Consider the following 20,477-nt stretch of genomic DNA (forward strand, 5'->3'; position numbering starts at 1 on the left):
TGACATCACATGCCCCAGGTGGTAGGTGATAAGTACTGCACTGGCACTCGATTTCCTAGGTCAAAGCCTCAGAAGGTTTGGTAGTACAGTAGTTTGCTGGTTACATTACCACATTCTGCTGATTTGAACAATTCGTGTACACCTATTTGCTTAATTTTATCCTCACCATAGCTGCTATCATCAGTGATGTTTTGAATGTAAAATATAAGTTTTTAAAATTACACCCTCATATAAATTTCCCAATCTCTCATTTATGTTGTCAATTAAAATATTTTGGAACTTAGAAATTGTTAATTCTACATCATTTATTTGTTTCAGTTGGTCAGCATTTGATTGGGCCTGTCAAATTTTAAATCATAGCCATTAAATTCCTCAAGGATTAAAAAAAAAATGTGTGTAATTTGGGCCGGCTTTAGATTTTAACTCTTCAAACTTTAATAAATTAAAAATCAATAAACGAATTATTTCAGTGTAGGATTTTTGCACAAATGCATGAACTTCTTGTATCATTATTTTAGCACTAGTTGCAAAATGCGACTGCAGTTTAATCTTGATTAGCACCTCATTGAGGGACCATGTTCAAGAATGAAGAGTTCGTTTTCTTTTATTTTATTTCTGCTTTCAAAAAATACATATAAGTTCAGATAATGAGAACCCTATTTATAGAACGTGAGGGAGAAAACTACTGTAGCAGTAACTTAATCATAATGTGTGATATCCCATACCTTAGCAAACTAACTATGGAAACAATACAGAAACTGTTAAAAGCCAAATAACTCCACTTATATCTTATGGACAGGACGTTAAAGATCTCACAGAAATCGAAAATATCATGACATCAGTAGAATGCCAATTTACATCCACATATTGTGTGAAATATTCCTTAGCACTCCGTGCAGATGTTGTGCAACAGGTTCAATTTTCATTTTCTTTTTGTTACATAAGAGTCGTAGAATGGAGTAAACATAAATAGAACACAATAGTTGCCCTAAAATAATTGGTTGAATTTAAATACTTTTCTACATGAACTTAGTAGAATTTTACTGATATTTGGAGATAACAAATGTAAAATGACATGCTATACTTAATGATAATGACATACATGACGACATAGGCCTATCTTATCAGCATTGCATGAGCCATTGTCTTAACACACTACACACTGTTCAGTAACACAATTGTTGGGTACAGAGAAAAAGTGGTCACAATTACATAAAGCAAATTTTTAGGAAAACAAATTTAAGTTCGACTCTGATCGTTATTTCATACAGTGCTCAGATTTAAACTTGGTTGTTTTTCAGACGCTAATCATTTATACTCAGTATAATATTTAATATGATACACTTATAACTCGTTTTTCTTTTTTTTTCCCCCCCTTTACCCTTCATATGGAAAATGAACATAGAGAATTTATGTAACTTAATGTCTTTTTAATAATTTCGTATTTTAAATATTGTTTCCAGCCAAGTTGACCATATACACATCATTTAATCTCTTTTCTCTTCCTTCATCTAGACTCATGTAGCTTTTTAGGAATTAATCTTACATGAATCACACTATAAGTTACAGATTTCATTTCATGATGCATATAAAATTGTACATGTATGTGCATGAGTTGACCATGTATCTGTGGACTGACTTTGTAACATATAGTATAGTTCCCCCTTTCTTTGCTTTTGGAATATTAGGTTTGAATTTCCCAATGTATTGATACTGTAAAGAAATTATAAACTTTCAAGCTTCTCCAGAGCTTTTTCTTTTCAATGTTTCCAGCTGTTACTAGATATCACCAAAAGCAGTAAAATTACAATTTACCACTACGGAAATAATAATAATAAAATAATAATAATAATCTGTATATATAATTTAAACTGATAATTGAAGTATGGGAAATTGACTGAACAGATTTTAACAAATGATCCCTCATTTTGAAGCTTGGCATCCAAGGATATGGGAAAAAAATAATAGTTTTCCGTGAAATCTCAATTTTCCTACATAATTTTCCAAAATCCATCTGTCATCAGTTTTGAGAATTAATGGCTTTTCAAAATAAGACAAAACACACTACAATAAACATTATCACACATAGGCCATGTTCTGCAGGATGGCCAACATAGCGTTAAAGTTCTCTGACATCATAATGTCAATTTATGTCGATCGTCATTTGTGTAATTTTTTGAGAATGTCTCCACTGCCGACTTGATGCTCTCTTCGCTTCTTTGAATACAGCCTTGACAATAGTAATCTTATTCTGAATTGGTTAATTTCTCAATTCCACCACGAGGCGCTGTCTGCCAAGGTTTGGTGTCCACAGAAGAAATAATCAATATGAATTAAAATGATTAAAGGGTAATAATAACAATTATAAATAATAAATAAGAAAATAATAAGTATTATTATGTTTTGTTCTGTTAATTATGGTAAAAGCATGAGTTTAAAAGCAGGGAAGGTAACACATAGTAACCTGTTCAGTTTAAGTAACATGATGACAGAGGCATAATTTTGTAGTTCATTCACTGGGTAGCACCCCTATTCTAAACTGCGATATTTCAAAGTAATTACTTGGGTAATTATTTACAATAACTTGTACTAAGTTTTATAATTTCACTCACTGCACTGATACATTCCACTTGATATTGCAGATTCAAGAATCAAAGTTTCAAGATTTTGTGACTCAGTGGATTATAAGCCACATTCTTTGAAGGAACAAGCTTTTCAGTTAAAGCTGCTGCAATTTTATCTAGAAGTGGCCTAACAGATTTCACAGTAATGATATTAGCAAGTCGTTTTTGGCCTTCTTCATCACAAATTGGCATTGCAAGAGAGGGCATCTACACAGTAACGACTCAATTTCTAAACACAAATTTTCTAATATTTGTTTGGCATTCTCTTTCGATTATCAAGCAGCTGATCTAGAATAAATTTTGCATGAAAACTGCCTTCATCAGCCTCTTTCATTACCTTCTTCAGTTCTTTATGTAACGGATCTCTTTCAATTAATTGGAGTTTTCGGTTGTTTTCGTTATCTCATCTTGCTTCTCTTGTAACACCTGATTAAGTTGTGTAATTTTCACATGCAATCTGTTAATATTTCTTTTTAGCTTGTCAAAGTTGACAACGTCTGTTTGCGTCACTTTATGGTCATTTTCAACTGGCAAGAAGGAAATGTCATTAACTGTGCTGAGCCACTCAGAACATCTTGTTCAAATAGTGAAAAACCAATATTACTAAAAGATTTGCTTTTCTTGGGTGGAGGGAGATCAGTTTTAGTAACTGTTCGTCATGGTCTTTTGATATGTCACTTTATATCTAGGATAATGAGGGAATATTGTTGGCACAGCATTAGGTTTTAATAGTCTAAATTTCACATTATTAGAATAATCTTCTTCCCTGAAATGTAAACTACAAACGGCTGAAGATGGGGAGTTGCTTTTGGAACAAAGTCTTGGCGTGAAATCACTTTAAGCCATTTTCGCATCTTTCCCTTACTTACGGCTTTAAAGGAACGCGGAGGTTCATTGCTGTCCTTACATAAGCCCGCTCTCGGTCCCTATCCTGTGCAAGATTAATCCAGTCCCTGTCATATCTCACCTCCCTCAAATCCATTTTAATATTCTCCCATCTACGTCTCGGCTTCTCAAAAGGTCTTTTTCCCCTCCAGCCTCCCAACTAACACTCTATATGCATTTCTGAATTTGCCCATACATGCTACATGCCCTGTCCATCTCAAACGTCTGGATTTAATGTTCCTAATTATGCCAGGTGAAGAATACAATGCATGCAGTTCTGCATTGTGTGACTTCCTCCATTCTCCTCTAATTTCATCCCTCTTAGCCCCAAATATTTTCCTAAGAACATTATTCTCAAACACCCTTAATCTCTGTACCTCTCTCAAAGTGAGAGTCCAAGTTTCACAACCATACAGAACAACCGGTAATATAACTGTTTTATAGATTCTAACTTTCCGATTTTTTGACGCAGACTAAATGACGAAAGCTCTCAATCGAATAATAAGAGCCATTTCCCGAATTTATTCTGCATTTAATTTCCTCCTGTGTGTCATTTATATTTGTTACTGTTGCTCCAAGATATTTTAATTTTTGTCCAGACCTGTGGAGTAACGGTTAGCACGTCTAGCCGCAAAGCCAGGTGGCCCGGGTTCGATTCCCGGTCAGGGCAAGTTATCTGGTTGAGGTTGTTTTCTCTGGGGTTTTCCCTCAACCCAATATGAGCAAATGCTGGGTAACTTTTGGTGTTGGACCCCGGACTCATTTCACCGGCATTATCACCTTCATCTCATTCAGACGCTAAATAACCCAAGATGTTGATAAACGTCGTAAAATAACCTACTAAAATAAAATAAGAACATTTGAATATTTCCATTTTGTACAATATTCTGGTCACGAGACATAATCGTCTTTCCCTGTCACTCGGAAATTCGTGGAATGATATTGTTCCTCCACTCTTTTTTTCTATTCGAAGTACACAATGGTAAACAACAATACGTCATTTTGAATCATATCACAATAAACTCACATAGGCCTACCAGTAGAAAGAAGCACAATATTACTAAGTATAATCGTACAAGAAACCATACACACATTCCTCAGTGAACCTTGGCAGTCAGTGCCATCTGGCAAGAATTTCATATATTCTCGATTACAGCTTTAACACAGGGATCAAAATGAATTGTTAAGGCCGGTAAAGGAGAAGCGAAGCGTGCATCAAGTCTGCCATGATGTCTCTATATTGGTTATTAAAAACTTCAACACTTACTAAAAAGAATTTACAGGTCTGATTCTCTGTTGTGCAATTTTCTGAGGTCAGCTGTGTATTGGATATTAAAAACTACAAAACTTAAGAATGTTTGATGACATTATTACCATTAAAAATGAAATACAAATATAGTTTAGTTTAATGCTATTATGTATTTGTCACTAATGATACACAGTAATACTATATTGATGATATGAAAATGAAACCTTTTGCAGTTATATAAGTAGGCATAGAGAGTATCATAAATTAGATCTTTATTTCTGTTATTTACTGAGTAATGGTAATACAATATATAAAGGTAAATATTATAATATGTTACTGAAAACTACAAAACTTACGTAAGATAATATTGTTATTAAAAATTAAATATTTTTACAGGTAGGTAATCAAGGGATGTGGATCTTTTTCAGATGTTTAATGATGGTGCAGTGTAGATATTTACATGTGTCTCTCTCTAATTTTCCTATGTTGTAGTGCAGTGCTATGGAAGAGGCACTAGTACTTGAGTTATGCTTCCTATTTTAGCTGCGTCTTTAAACTGCATAAAAATTAATTCCATATTCTTTTGATTTAATCGGTTAGATCTGTGATTGCTGCCAAGCATATCATTTTGTTGTAGGAAGAGTAGCACGCCATTTCACTTCTTTCTGCCATGATGAGTTAGTTTATTTCCGCAACCAGCAACAAAACACTAAACTGCTAATAAATAATTTACGATAAACAATTTTATTTAGAATGGGTATAAGATTCTTCATAACATCCTATACTGCTGAAAATATATGGAATAATACCTACATAAATAATTTATGTCTTGATATTCCACCACTAACAATTTATTCCGAGCTTATGGCCAATTATACATCACTGATTCAACATATGCTAATGTTTTACATGGCCAAAATTATGTCCAGCATTCACAGATATGAAGGGCACCGAAAGTTTTTAGCAATGAGTAAACATTAAGTCTGGCAGTGTTGAAACAACTTCACTTGAAAGAGGGATGTTTTTAAAGTTCTAAACCCTCCTGTGGGCTCTGGATAAACTGGTTTCGTGATGGTGCAGGCTGGAAAAAAGATCAATAGTGTGCCTGCTGGTAAGTGCAATGGATCTCTCACGGTGTGATTTTATTGTCATGATTTAGGCCTGTTATGATTTTAAAAAAGATCTAAATGTGGACTAGTGTTGTCTTTGGCATGTGTTTTTGGTGACTGCACCCTCATGCAACCATCGGCAATTGATGTAGGGAATTCTGAAGAGGTGGATGATTCCATGAAGATGAACCTCACATAGACCAGCCGCACACTGCAGTGACTCCTGATAACATGCAAATCACGAAGTGTTGTGCTCATTGGGTCCCTCATTCTCTGACAGAAGAGCAAAAAGCAGCTCGTATTGGAATGGTGCTATTTCATACTCCAAAAATTTGATAATGGGACAAGCAGGGTTACCTACAGTATCGTCACTGGTAACAAATCGTGGATATACCATTATGATCCTAAAACAAAATGACAATCGGCATTGTGGTACTTTCAAGGTGACTAGCCACCAACAAAGGTGCAGCAGAGCAGGAGTTCAAGCAAAGACATGGTGACATCTTTTTCACTAAAAAGGGCAATTTAGCGACCATGACTCTTGATACACAAAGGACAGCAACTGCAGAATAGTATGTGAGCCACTGTGTACTGTAAGTCATCACGGAATGGAAGGGGAAGCATCCAAGATCAGTCATCTATAGCTTCACCATGACAATGCCCCCACCCACACAGGAGCCAGAACTCTGTATTTCTTGACTCAACAAAAGATCCGATTGTTACCTCACTCCCTCCCCCTATTCTCCAAACCTTGACCTCATGTGACTTTCCTTTTTGCAAAAACAAAAAGACTTCGTGGGTAGCAGTTTCTATCACATGAAGAGGCAGTTACGGTTTGTCTGGAGGCTGTTAATGACGTTCCTCAAGAAACCTAGACAGAGACATTTTCCAAGTGGTTCCGGTGGATGGAAAAGTGTGTATGTGTTCATGGTGAATACTTAGAAAAGTATTTAGTAAGTAAAAAAAAAAAATTTGACCTCTGCTAAAAACTTTCGGAGAGACCCTCGTACCTAATACACTCCAAACATTGTCAGATATTGTTGCATAACAGTCTTTATGCTATTTCCTACAAAGTGTAGGACAAATATTGGCAAATGAAGAAAACGAACAGTCTGTATATTTCATTTTCGTTGATCATATTGGATTAGATCAGCAATGAAACAAACTTACTGCAGAGGAAATTGAGGATGTTTTTGTCTCCGAAGATCATGAGTTACCAAAATACCATTATGTTGTGCATGACAGACAAGGGGGACCAAATTAAGCCTTCACTGTGATCTGGTGATATAGCCCCTCCTCTTCCCTTATGATTCACAATTGCAACATAGTCCCTACGCCAGCAAAACAGCTTACTAGATTTACTTTATTTCAGTTTGTATCATTTCGGATTGCTGTTCATAGCTATTTCTCACACATTCATTAGTCACAGAAGTTAGTCCAGAAATATTTAGTAGAACAGTATTGTCGGGTGGAAGCCCAAAGATTAGAATTCTTAAGGAAAAACCAAAAGGCATTATGTACTAGTAAAATAAAAGGCCTTTTAGATTTTGTAGTCTCCTGATCACTTCAAGGAATTTTTAGCAGGAAAAATAGTGATGCTATCTTGTGCATTTCAAAGCAGTTCACGAAACTTGCAGCAGCTATATCAAGATGCTATGTCTATTGTTCGAAAGCATGGCAAAGCTTACATTTTCTGAACTCTCCTGCAATCCGCAATGACCTGAAATAGCTATGCTTTACTCCCACATGAAAAACCTGCTGATTGTCCTGATATTATTACTTGCGTTTTCACATTGAATCTCAGAGTACTGAAGATGGATATGTTCAAGAAAAAGTATTTGACATAAAAGCCATTAAGAGGGATGCTTTTAAAACAGGCATTTTTTTTGACACGGTTATCCTTCATTGAGTTATTGTTATTACGTTGTTTTGAATGTTACATCTTCTGTGGAGTATGTTTCATTATTTTAGAAGCAAATAACTTTCAATATGTCTTGTATTCTTTGTCGAAAATAAATCTGAACAAATTTTACTTTAACTTCTAATGAACTTAGTTTCCGCATTTGCTGCACATGTTACTAGTAATAATGTATTTATGATTGACCTAATATTAAAATATAGGCTATTTTGTCTGGCATCATGAAATTCATTGGTTTAATCAAACGGTTTATGGTTAATATAACAACCTAACAATTTAGTATTCCCAAGAAACTAGTTTGATTAATTAAAATGTGTCCCAGTGAAACTTACAGCAGAGTCCGTATAGGCCAGTTTTTATCTGATACTTTTCCTGTTCAGTGCAGGCTAAAGCAAGGAGATGCTCTATCACCTTTACTTTTTAACTTCGCTCTAGAATATGCCATTAGGAAAGTTCAAGATAACACAGAGGGTTTGGAATTGAATGGGTTACATCAACTTCTTGTCTATGCGGATGACGTGAATATGTTAGGAGAAAATCCACAAACAGTTGGGAAAACACGGAAGTTTTACTTGAAGCAAGTAAAGTGATAGGTTTGGAAATAAATCCTGAAAAGACAAATTATATGTTGTCTCGTGACCAGAATATTGTATGGAATCGAAGTATAAAAATTGGAGATTTATCCTTCAAAGAGGTGGAGAAATTCAAATATCTTGGAGCAACAGTAACATAATATATAAATGACACTCGGGAGGAAATTAAATGCAGAATAAACATGGAAAATGCGTGTTATTATTCGATTGAGAAGCTTTTGTCATCTAGTCTGCTGTCAAAAAATCTGAAAGTTAGAATTTATAAAACAGTTATATTACCGGTTGTTCTGTATGGTTGTGAAACTTGGACTCTCTCTGTGCGAGAGGAACAGAGATTAAGGGTGTTTGAGAATAAGGTTCTTAGGAATATTGTACAAAATATTTGGGGCTAAGAGGGATGAAATTAGAGGAGAATGGAGGAAGTCACACAATGCAGAACTGCATGCATTGTATTCTTCACCTGACATAATTAAGAACATTAAATCCAGACGTTTGAGATGGACAGGGCATGTAGCATGCATGGGCAAATTCAGAAATGCATATAGAGTGTTAGTTGGGAGGCCGGAGGGGAAAAAGACCTTTTGAGAAGCCGAGACGTAGAGGGGAGAATATTAAAATGGATTTGAGGGAGGTGAGATATGATAGAGACTGGATTAATCTTGCACAGGATAAGGACCAATGCGGGCTTACGTGAGGACAGTATTGAACCTCTGGGCTCCTTAAAAGCCATTTGTAAGTAAGTAATCTAACAATTTATTTCCTTTGGCCACATGAAATGATTAGTACCCACTAACTCCGAAAACCTAATACCACTTTAAAAATGTATACTGTTTATCTATTAATAAAATTGCTACTGTATTATTTATTAATATTGATTAATTACTAGAGACGAGAATTTCATGCACCAATGAAATCCCAAAATATGCATGCAGTCATGCACTATCAAATTATGAAACATGCACGGTCAAACAAAAAATACATTAAAATATGCACTTTCATTTTTGTTCCAAATTTCTTTTTTTACTTCATTTTTTGTTGCACAGTTCACCTAACAACATTTGTAAATTGGTTTCTCTGGGGTTCCTGTGGTTGTCAATATGTTTTTGTAGGCAAAAGAGAATGGACTCCACACTGCAGGAAGTTATGGGTGCAAACTTGAACATATTTGTGACAGTGTTAGGTCAAATTCTTCATTCAAGTTTTCGCCACAAATAACCTTCATTGGACAAAAGAATCCGTAGTCCGAGTTCACGTTTTAACCCTGTCCAGTTTATTTTAAAGAAGTTTTATAATGTTTTACAAAGAACAACTGTCATAGAAAATATTCGGAAACAGAATAGCAGTGCTTATCTCTTTACTGCAACAATAGCAGAATATGACATCCTCATATGATCTAATAAAATCCTTTCCTTTAATCCACTGTGCAAAAAGTACACTTTGGAACCTTTAATTGCGGGCATATTAGAACCACATTAACACACGCAAACAGAATAAACAAACACATTAACCACTTATGAGGTTCACACATTGCAAAGACAGTTTAGCAAATGATTTCAATTTCAGAAGAATCTAAATTGCTACTAGTACTGGAAAAGAGGGAGGGGGAGAGAGAGTATTTACAACATACCTGAAAAAAGATGCTTTTGATCTAAATTATTTGTCGGGAGTTTCCTTGAACCCTCTATATTTCCTCTCTATTTTCAAAATATCCAAGGTAATAAATCCATTTTTGAGTTGTGTTGTAAAAGTGAACTTCCATCCAGAGAAAAGTCCTCTAACATGTTATTGTGAATATCTTAAACATTTTATTTCATTTTTATGTTTTTTTTTTATTTTTATTTATTTATTTTTATTTTTTTGTTCTCCTCAATTCTGATTCCTGAAGCTAAAATAAGGAACATAAAAATCTAGAAACTGAGATGTCCACTCAAAACCATTAAAACATACATTTAAACTTCGTATAATGTATATTATATGCATGATTAAGCTAAAAACATTGCTTAAATATGCATTATGCATGTTTTTATTTCCGAAAAGGCCAAAACATGCAAATATGCATGGAAAAAGTATACATTTTTCGAATTGCTAAGCCATGAAACTGATATTTACAAAATTTGAGAACTGTAGCAAGTTTATATATAAAAAAATAAATAAATAAAAAATAAAAATATGCATTTGCATGAACATTTTGTCTCTGTCGATGAGCTTTCAACAGTCAATTAGTCTTGGGGAAAGGCTAATAATAACTTTAAGTTAAGTTCTTCTTTATTTTTAAAGTCTTATCATTCAGAAATACTTACAGCTGTACAGCTCAAAGAAAAAGTTGATATGTTAGAAGTAAGGTTGCAAATTCCCAAACTGCAGAGATCACAGGGTCGATTAATGATATTGATGCAGATATTGAGAAAGGAGAAATGATATAACATTTCACCATAGAAATTCATGAACATATTGTATTTACTCGCATAGTTACCCTGTTTTTTTAACTGAAAAGGTATTGTATTGTATTGTATTTTATTTTAAGGGAGGAGAAATAACGAAATATTTTATTTTCATATTTCATGTCATATTAAATAAGTTATTGTAAAGGTCACTATTTATATTATTATAACCTTATGATAGAAGACCTCACAACAAGCGAGAGTATATTACCACAAAATTCATGACACAAAAACGTATACTTTTTTTTCTCTTATACGGAAGAGGGATCCAAAGGCTTGCACTGCAGCCTGAGGCTTATTGTACTTACCAGTCCTATTCTGTGAATGATTGGGTAACCAAATGGCCATACTCTTGTAACAGCACGCTCCATCGTGAACTGAATCTGGGCTATGGTATGGATGATGGCGAAATGAGTCCGAGGTTCAATGTCGAAAGTTACCTAGCAATTCTGCTTCAGTTGGTTAGGGAAAACCCCAGAGAAATCTCTAAATCAGGTAACTTGTCCCAACCAGGAAAAATGTACATTTACTTACTTGAAATATTCACCACACTGCTACCTCAATACAATACTTTAATTATTATTATTATTATTATTATTATTATTATTGTCTGATATGAATCTCTTGTGATACTGTTTTTAATTGTTATTATTGTTCGATATGAATCTCTTGTGATACTGTTTATCACGTATATCTCAAAAGGCACGAATTTTTTGTACCTCGATTATTAAAACCTCATTGTAGTCCATTTTGAGAAGCTGATTGTTGTTGCTAAAAGATTCAAACAGGATTGAAATTTGAGCATCGTCAATTGTAGTGCAGCATGCGTGAAGACAGATGAAGCTCATTTAGTCCGTTCCCATTCCTGTGATAGTGTTCGAACGTTGTTGCTTGAAGTAGACGCATGCCTCCGCTTGTCCCTGCTTCCTATGCAGGACATAGCCTTAATGCTTGAGTCGCTGAAAATTATCAACTAACTGAAAGTAACATAGTTCCTGGAGCTGATCTAATGAGATTGACTGGGTTGATGATGATGATGATGATGATGATGATGATGATGATGATGATGATGATGATAAGCATGAGCCTGAAGTTTATGATCTATGGATGCAATAATTTCTTTACTAACCTACTGTTATTTGGTAGTATGATGACTTATCTGTTTAGAATTTATTAAACTTAAACGTATCTTGCATGATAGGCCTATGTATTTTACGAAAGTTTGTGAATGAATAGCTCTGGAGTTAGTTTACATATTTTCATATTTGGTATTCTAGATTAATATATAACTTTATTGAGATATATACCGAACTTAGGAAATATATTAAGTGTAAAGGACAGTTTTAGTAAAGAATTAAAAATTATGAGGATTATGAGAATAATGCACTCAAATTCTAAATTTTATATTCAAGAATAAATTAACCTTGTTTTTATTTTATTTTTTTAATTTTCATTCTGAAGTTAATTTTATAAACATTTTTAGAAAATAATTTAGTAATTAGCAGCATGGTAATTAAGTCAACAGACCTGGCTACACCTACAGTAGAAGACACTTACAGTTGGGACGTTCGTTCTGTGCCGGTGAGAATCATGTGGTAGCTAGCCAGTGAGCCTACACTCTCGCGCATGCGCAGAATATGGCAAGTGGCCAGTCTCGCAGAAAGCCTTGGCTGTGTAACATCGTCCTGCCACGTGCGTGATAATTGCTGTTTGTTAGTTTAGTTAGTTCATATTCATATTGTTTATTTATTATCGTGGCAAATTGCAGTTGTGTGTGTTTGTGTGGACTAAAATGCCTCCTATTCAGTCTAAACTTGGCGCAAAAACACTGCATAGCCAAACTCGGGAAGTTGTGAACAATATACATTCTTTCATGAAGAGTGAAGCAGCTTTTGGAGACTTTTTAATACTGCTGAAAAAGGTGCAAGAACGAGTGCAGCAACTAAAGTGCCCGAAAGAACAATAAGGAAGATAATTAAAGAAGGGAAACAGTGTGAGGAAGAAGGGACCTCTTTTGGAACGCCCGGTAAAGTTTATCGTGTACCGAAACGCATCACAGATGTTGATGATTTTGATAAAAGAGTTATACGACAGACAATTTATAATTTTTATATAAATGACAAAACAGTGCCCACTGTCAGTAAACTGCTACCTAAACTAAAAGATGCCATAAACTGTAACGGCGGTAGTACAAGTTTAAAGATCATTTTACGTGATATGGGGTTTAAATGGAAGAAGACAAGAAATAATAAAGCGGTATTACAGGAAAGGCATGATATTCGAGAACAGCACATATCATATTTACGCGCAATAAAGAAATACAGAGGAGAAGGTAGGCCTCTAATATACGAGGATGAAACGTATATTCATAGCACACATACAAGACCAAAAAATTGGAGTGATGACAAAACCTCAGGTTTACTGGCGCCTATTTCGAAAGGACCTAGGCTTATTATTGTTCATGCAGGGGGTCGAGCGGGTTTTGTACCTGGTGCATTTCTGATGTTTAAATCGAACAGGAAAACTGGAGACTACCATCATGAAATGAATGCCAACAATTGCCAGAAGTGGATAACGGAAAAGTTGATTCCGAATTTGCCCCCTAGATCTGTTTTTATAATAGATAACGCACCTTACCATAACGTGCAGTTGCATAAAGCTCCCTCAAGTAATTCAGAGAAAAGTGATATGCAGGACTGGCTTAGAAGAAACAATGTGCAGTTTCAGGAAAATATGCTGAAAGTGGAGCTTTACCGGCTCATTAAAACACATAAGCCACTTCATAAAACTTACGTGATTGACAATCTCTTAGCTATGAATGGACACTGTGTACTCAGATTGCCGCCGTATTCACCTGAGCTAAATCCATTGGAATTGATTTGGGCAGATATCAAGCAGTGGGTAGCCGGTCAAAACACAACTTTTAAATTAGAACAAGTGATGAAATTGTGCCAACAACGGGTTGATGACATCAGTGTAGAAAAATGGGAAAAAGTATGTGAACATGTTGAAAAAATTGAAGATGAATATATTGAACAGGAAGGAATTATGGAAAATGTAATTGAAAGCTTCATAATTACGGGCGGAGACAGCAGTAGTGAAAGCGACGACGATGAAGATGATGATCATAACGAAAATCACGACGACAATGGTGGTGATATATCTGGTATCGAAAGTTTGTCTGATGATTAGATATATTGATTGCATCTGTTTCTCTTCATTGCTATATAATTGAACCATGGATATCATGTTATGTTTATAATCAGTTTTTATTTATTATGATAACACGTGTGATGTGATAAGTGATACTGGACAACTGTGAGTGGAATGCGCCATTCATCGCACATCCTGGAACCAACTGCGCATGATGATGTCACTACACGCTGCAGATCCCAGCCGAGGCGGTAAGTCACGTGTTTCTATAAACTCACTCTGTTGCTCAAGTAACCAAGCACACCGGCACAGAACGACCGTCCCAACTGTACATTAACTGCCCAAAACAGTGTGGTGGAGACAGTTAGTTCAAACCCTATGCTCCTTATAAAGGGGAGAAAGGACATTATTATTTAATTATACCATATGGAGATTGGTTTGTAATTTTTACATTTGCTATTTTTATAAATGTACAAGATCCTATACTTTTAACACAAGTCACTGATTTAGAGTTAAATTCATACATTAGTATATAAAAACGTGTGACTGGCTTAAAGGGTTAGTGAGGAGATTGTCCTTTGCACAGAAAAAAATAGGAAGAAAGAGAAGAAAAAGCGATGGCGTTAATTGCAGAGGAATTATTGCACATGACGAATGTCACGGAATTTTTGGAGGATTAATCAGTTGCGTTTTAGATTTATAGTCAGATACTTTTCGTAATGTTTTATTATATTTTGAATAGGTAATTGTGGAAAAAGCCCCTAAAGCAAGAATTGGAGATCTCGATAAGAAGAAGTACCTGGTTCCATCAGATCTGACAGTAGGCCAGTTCTACTTCCTCATCAGGAAGAGGATTCACCTACGTCCTGAGGATGCATTATTTTTCTTCGTCAACAATGTAATTCCCCCTACAAGTGCCACTATGGGTTCTCTCTACCAGGTAATTATATTAATGTGATGCAATAGTTTGATACGTACAGAACTATGGTTAGAAAATCTTTATGGAACATTTAAGTAGAAATGGAAGCATATTGCAAGGAGGGAAGTGAAGGATGTAACGTATGGAAGCTACTGGTATGAACTGGATTGTCTTCCAGGATTGAGTGATAAGCTTACCTGATTGTAGTAATGAAGCAGAAGATAGATTTCATTAGAACAGCACTGGCAAAGATTGTTAACTGCTTTGTAAATTAATATCTCACTTATGCCTAAGTGGATTTGAGCAGGCAAGTTCTGATGCCTAATTCGAGAAGTCAGCAGAGTAATGTGCATAGGGGTTATCCATGTATCAGTTAAAAACATTTCATATTTCCATCCTATCAGAAGTATGGGACACTATCACCACTGCTTGATTGTAAAAACAGTAACTTAACAAATTAACAATAAAAACTTGTTCAATGAAATTGTGATTACTGTGGAATATGCTTCAATAATGGTGTAATTATAGAGGGTGATTTAGTAACAAACTCTTAGGGATGATAGGTGAGACATTTATGAACAACTTTCATATAGGAACCTATGTCTGGAAACATTCCATTTGGTAGTTACAAGTCTAGATATGTTGATCAGTGCAACCAGCTAGAATCGAACTCAAGGCCATCCTTTTGAAGTTGGTTCCAGACAACTTGTTCCTGTAAATGGTGATTTCTTATAAACATGATATAAGCTAGTTGGCATCATAAATGATATTTTGACTGATTAAACCTTGCAACTTCCTCGCAACTTGCTGATTTGCTGATATGCATTTCGTTTATGGTAGAGCAAAAGGCAGTGGAAGGAAATTTGCAAGGTTTAGTCAGTCAAAATATAATTTATAATGCCAACTTGCTTATACTATGTTTATGAGAAATCACCAACCTTTGTAGGAGCAGGCCGTCTGCAACCAAACTTCAAAAGGATGGTGTAACATAGACACTGAATCATCCTGTATATAAACCACAGCTATTATGTTAGATTTAATTTTTATAATAAATGTATCCTCTTGTTAACATCATCACAGTTTATTAATTCAAAAATAATAAATAAAATTAAGCACACTTAGTGGGAAAATATTACTGTATCTATGGTTCCAAGGCAAAAGATGGTATGTCAACTTTTGGCAAAAATGGGATTTTGCAATATGTTGTGCATCCTGATGGTATCTTTATTGTGGAAAAAGATGACATACATATCTCTTATCATTTTTATTTCTGACCCATTGTTATGAATACAGAGTGTATTGATACATAGGTAATTACTTTTGTGATTCTCTTAGAAGTATGTATCTTTTTAAAAGTGTTTCCATGTGCTGTGTTGTGTATGCATGATCCATTTTTATTGTTGTTTGTCCAATATCTTTGGCTGTACTTCCCTAATAGTAATACCTGAAGTTCTGAGAACTGCTAGGCAGCATATTATCAGTGTTGATAGAGAGTAAATAAATTAACATGAACAAGAATAAGAAACCTTGCAACATAAGAGGTTGTTTGACATAGAAATTAAACTAGGATTATTCTGGAACAATCTTTATTTCTCAACATAATCTTCCCTGAGATTCACATACTTTGTTCACTGGTGTTGCAAAGCTGCTATACCCTCCTTGTACATAGATTTCTCGAGGTCTGCAAAAAAGTTTTCTGATGCTGCGATAACTTTATTTGACGAAAATTTCTTCTCAGCCAAGTGAATTTTGAGCTTTGAGAAAAGAAAACAGTCTGAGGGTGTGAAATCTGGTGAGTAGGAGGGGTACGGCAACAATTCGAATTGTAGTTCAGCAACTGTGATTGCAGATATCTAAACAGGTTGATGTCGTGATGAAACAACACTTTCTTCTTGGCCATACCTGGCTTCTCGCGAATATTCTGTTTCAGTTGCTGCAGGAGATTTAAATAATATTCTCTGGTTATTCTCAACTTTGCTAGATAGTCATGATTATTTCCCCTCCCCTTTTTTTCTTTTGGAGGAGGCTCTTTGAACAAGCACCACAGCCTTCAGGCTTATTGTGCAACCTCCTTATATTGGGATTATTTTTTTAAGTGTCTTTTTTTTTTTTGAAGTCAACTGTCCGAAGACAGATCTGAACCTCTCAAGTAATACCAACAAGGCACCACTTATGAGGAGGCAACTAGGTCAGGAGACAATGGGATAGAGTTGCCAGTTCCTTTTTCCCTCCATTGCATGCATCGCTGACTAGCTACATATTACACTAGTCAGACTTCAGATATATACAAACAATTGTTCTTCCTCTGACACGTATCAAGTGAGATGTACTGCCTGATAATAGATGTACATATGAGCCAGGATCTCAGTCAGAGGTGTTGCATCCAGGTCTGACAGGAGACCATACGTCTGTCTCCCTTTGATGTTCCTCTGCAGCATTCTCAGATCGATGACATCTGTTTGCAATTCACATGCTTGAATCTGCTGCATCCTTAACCAAAGGAACACACTGCCATCGATTCTGGGACTCACCAAGGTGCTATCTATCAGCGGATTCTGGAATCATGTTCGCCATCTCCTCCTGGTCAACCTGTAACTATTAAAGATGATTAATGAAATTATGTTAATGAAGGCGAAATGAGTCGGGGCCTAATGCCGAAAGTAATACAGTAGTTCTGCTTCAGGAGTATGAGGGAAAATCTAGGAAAAAAACTCAAATCAGATAACTTGTCCCAACTGGGATTTGAACCCTGGCCCATTTGTTTTATGGTCAGGCAAACTAACCATTACTCCACAGCGTTGGACATGATTATCCCCCTAGAATCCCAGAACACGGACGTCATGACTTTCTTTAGGGGTGGAGAATCACTGCTTCCATTGTTTCGACTGCTGTTTTGTTTCTGGTATGTAGTAGTGTATCTTGGTTTCGTCAGTGGTCTTGAACCTTCTCAAAATATTGGGTGTATTTTTCTCGAATCGAACCATACAATCCTTTGAAATTTGACATCGGACATGCATTTATTCCAGTGTTAACAAATGCTTAAATGCGGAGACCTTGGATATGCCCAAAAAATTGACTAATATGCAGTGCATCTGTTCAATTGAGATATGCATAATCTTGCTAATTTCCCGCACTTTCAATCGACAGTCATTCAACACTATATCGTGGATTTTTCTTTCTACAATTTCTTCACTTGTTGCTGTTACTGGATGTACACTGAGAGAGTCATCTTCCACACTCTCTCAACCATGTTTAAATAGTGCTGCCCTATTTTTTATAGTTGAAAACGCTGGAGTGGATTTCTCCATTGTATTATTCATGTCTGTTTTAGTTTTTTTGGACTCGTTCCCTTTTTTACGAAATATTTAATGACAACTTGAAGCTCGATATTTTCCATTTTTGCCAGTCTGTTCAGCACACTAACTTCAAAATTAAACTACACAAAACATAGTCAACAGAAAATTATGATTTTTGTGTTTGAACTATTGGGAAATAGCCACTAACAATGGCAGCATTGTTGACAGATTTCTATATGTCAGGCCACGAACTTTTAAACGCAACTCGCATGCATGAACTTTGTAAATGCCATGCTTTGAAAATAAGTGAAAAATAATGGCATCATATTGCACCGAAATATAGAATTTGCTAGACCTTATTCTTAGCTTCTAATAATTTCTTTGTGTCATTAATGTTTTCAATAAGAGGTTTTTTTACAGCAAGCTTCACTACAACTTTGAATCTACTACATGTTATACTTGCTATTAATCTTGGCTTACTTTGTTTTTATAGTAGAGAGAAACTGTTCACAAGCATATGTGCTCTTAATCATAGACATGATATTGGACGCAAATTAATGGATCTCAGCAGTATGAATGAAGGTGTCTGTAAAATTCTACTATACATTTCTTCGTAGTATTGCTAATGGCTTCTTGGCCAGATGCGACTCCACATTAGAAGCTGTTATGTCCAATGTTACTGGACACCAGCTATGTTGTATTTCTGATATCAAATTTTATTGTATCTCTACTGGGGCACATTGTTTTATCAATGCAGTTTTTTTACACCACCTTAAAAAATCACCACTATGTTAGGAGTAGGCTTACCAACTTTACATAAGTAAAAATTAGGGACACAAACGTTACTGACAATTTTATTGCAATAATTATTTCCACCTGTCAGTCCACATATTCAACAGTAGTACTCTTATAACAGTATAACTTATGCATATTTTAATAGAACTACCTCATTTCATATGCAAAAAAAAAAAATACAAATCCTACCAAAATGACCACAAAACAAGTTGAAAAACAGTATCAATTCTTTAATGTTAACTTGTTGGAAACAAATGTTAACTGGATGTAATTACTAATATAGACTAACCTAACCTGAATTAACCCAAGCTAATCTAACCTACCTATACAAAAGATTTCAGCCACTCCTCTTGGAAAACACAGAGACGTTTACATGATTTATCACCAGAGCTATCAGATCTTATCACACTTGAGGGGCTGTGGTATTTTACAAGTCTTTGTTGTTGTCCTCATTGATATCTATATCTGTCATAGAAGTGGTCGTATAAATCTTTCTTTTTTTTTTTTTTTTTTCTTCCACTTTTCCGCCAAAATCAATTAATGAAGCATCAAGTGGAAGAAAATGAACATAATATTGAATGGCTCCAAGTTGAAGTCAAAGTACACTAGATGAGCACAGATGATTCAGTAAGTATCCTGTAGGCAGTGATCAAACCTTACCCTAACTTGCGTATTATGATCATTGCACCCATCACTCTATTGCCACATCAACAAGAATTAAATTTCTGCCTGGAACATGCGTCATTTCTCCATTAATTTCGTCACATATTGGAAGCATGTCTGTATGAGACTGTGCAGAAATATCTTCCAATCCAAACTAAATCCAGCATTCTGGTAGTGAAAATCAGCTGTAAATGTCTAGTATGTCATGAAATCGAGACTGTCCTGGGAAATATGGGACGGTTGACAAGCCTAGTTACAAACATCTTTTTGTGCACTCTCTTTCCGCCATTGTATTACTACTAAAATGTAATGTATTAAAAATAGCAGAGTTTTGCAATGACTGAAAACATATAGTGTTACAGACTAAATAGGAAAAGTGATGCTGGAATGTAGGAAGGACCATACATTGTTACAGTTATATTACAGTAGCATGCAAATTAATCCAAACAAGCCATACTGAGTGTATTAAACTACAAGTACAGATAAAATGGATATTTAACATACCTGTGGCACCCTTGTTTGTAATTACATCATTGACATGATCTGACATGGATTCAACTAAATTTCTTCTCAATTTCTTCATCTTGAAACCAAACTTGAATGAGGGAACAATTTTTTTTTTTTTTTTTTTTTTTTTTTTTTTTTTTTTTTTTTTTAGAACAATTTGGTTTCGTCATTCTCCTTTTGCAAATTGACAAGTTCTCAATTGGGTTGATATCGGGTGATTTGCCTGGGCAGAGGAGTACATGGATATTATTGTGGTTGAAGAACTTTGTAGTCTTTCGAGATGTATGACATGTTGCCAGGTCTTGTTGAAACACACCATTGCCAT

General features: G+C 35.2%; 1 protein-coding gene across 1 annotated transcript in view; it reads left to right on the plus strand.

The window, feature by feature from the left end:
• The window catches only part of Atg8a (Autophagy-related 8a), a 53,455-nt gene that overhangs the window by 19,040 nt on the left and 13,938 nt on the right, over positions 1 to 20,477 (plus strand). Inside the window, exon 2 of the mRNA XM_069843123.1 lies at positions 14,715 to 14,912. Within this exon, the coding sequence (XP_069699224.1) occupies positions 14,715 to 14,912 (198 nt within the window). The remainder of the gene's footprint in view (positions 1 to 14,714; positions 14,913 to 20,477) is intronic.

Source organism: Periplaneta americana, chromosome 13 (genome assembly GCF_040183065.1).
Source record: "Periplaneta americana isolate PAMFEO1 chromosome 13, P.americana_PAMFEO1_priV1, whole genome shotgun sequence".
NCBI classification, from domain to species: domain Eukaryota; kingdom Metazoa; phylum Arthropoda; class Insecta; order Blattodea; family Blattidae; genus Periplaneta; species Periplaneta americana.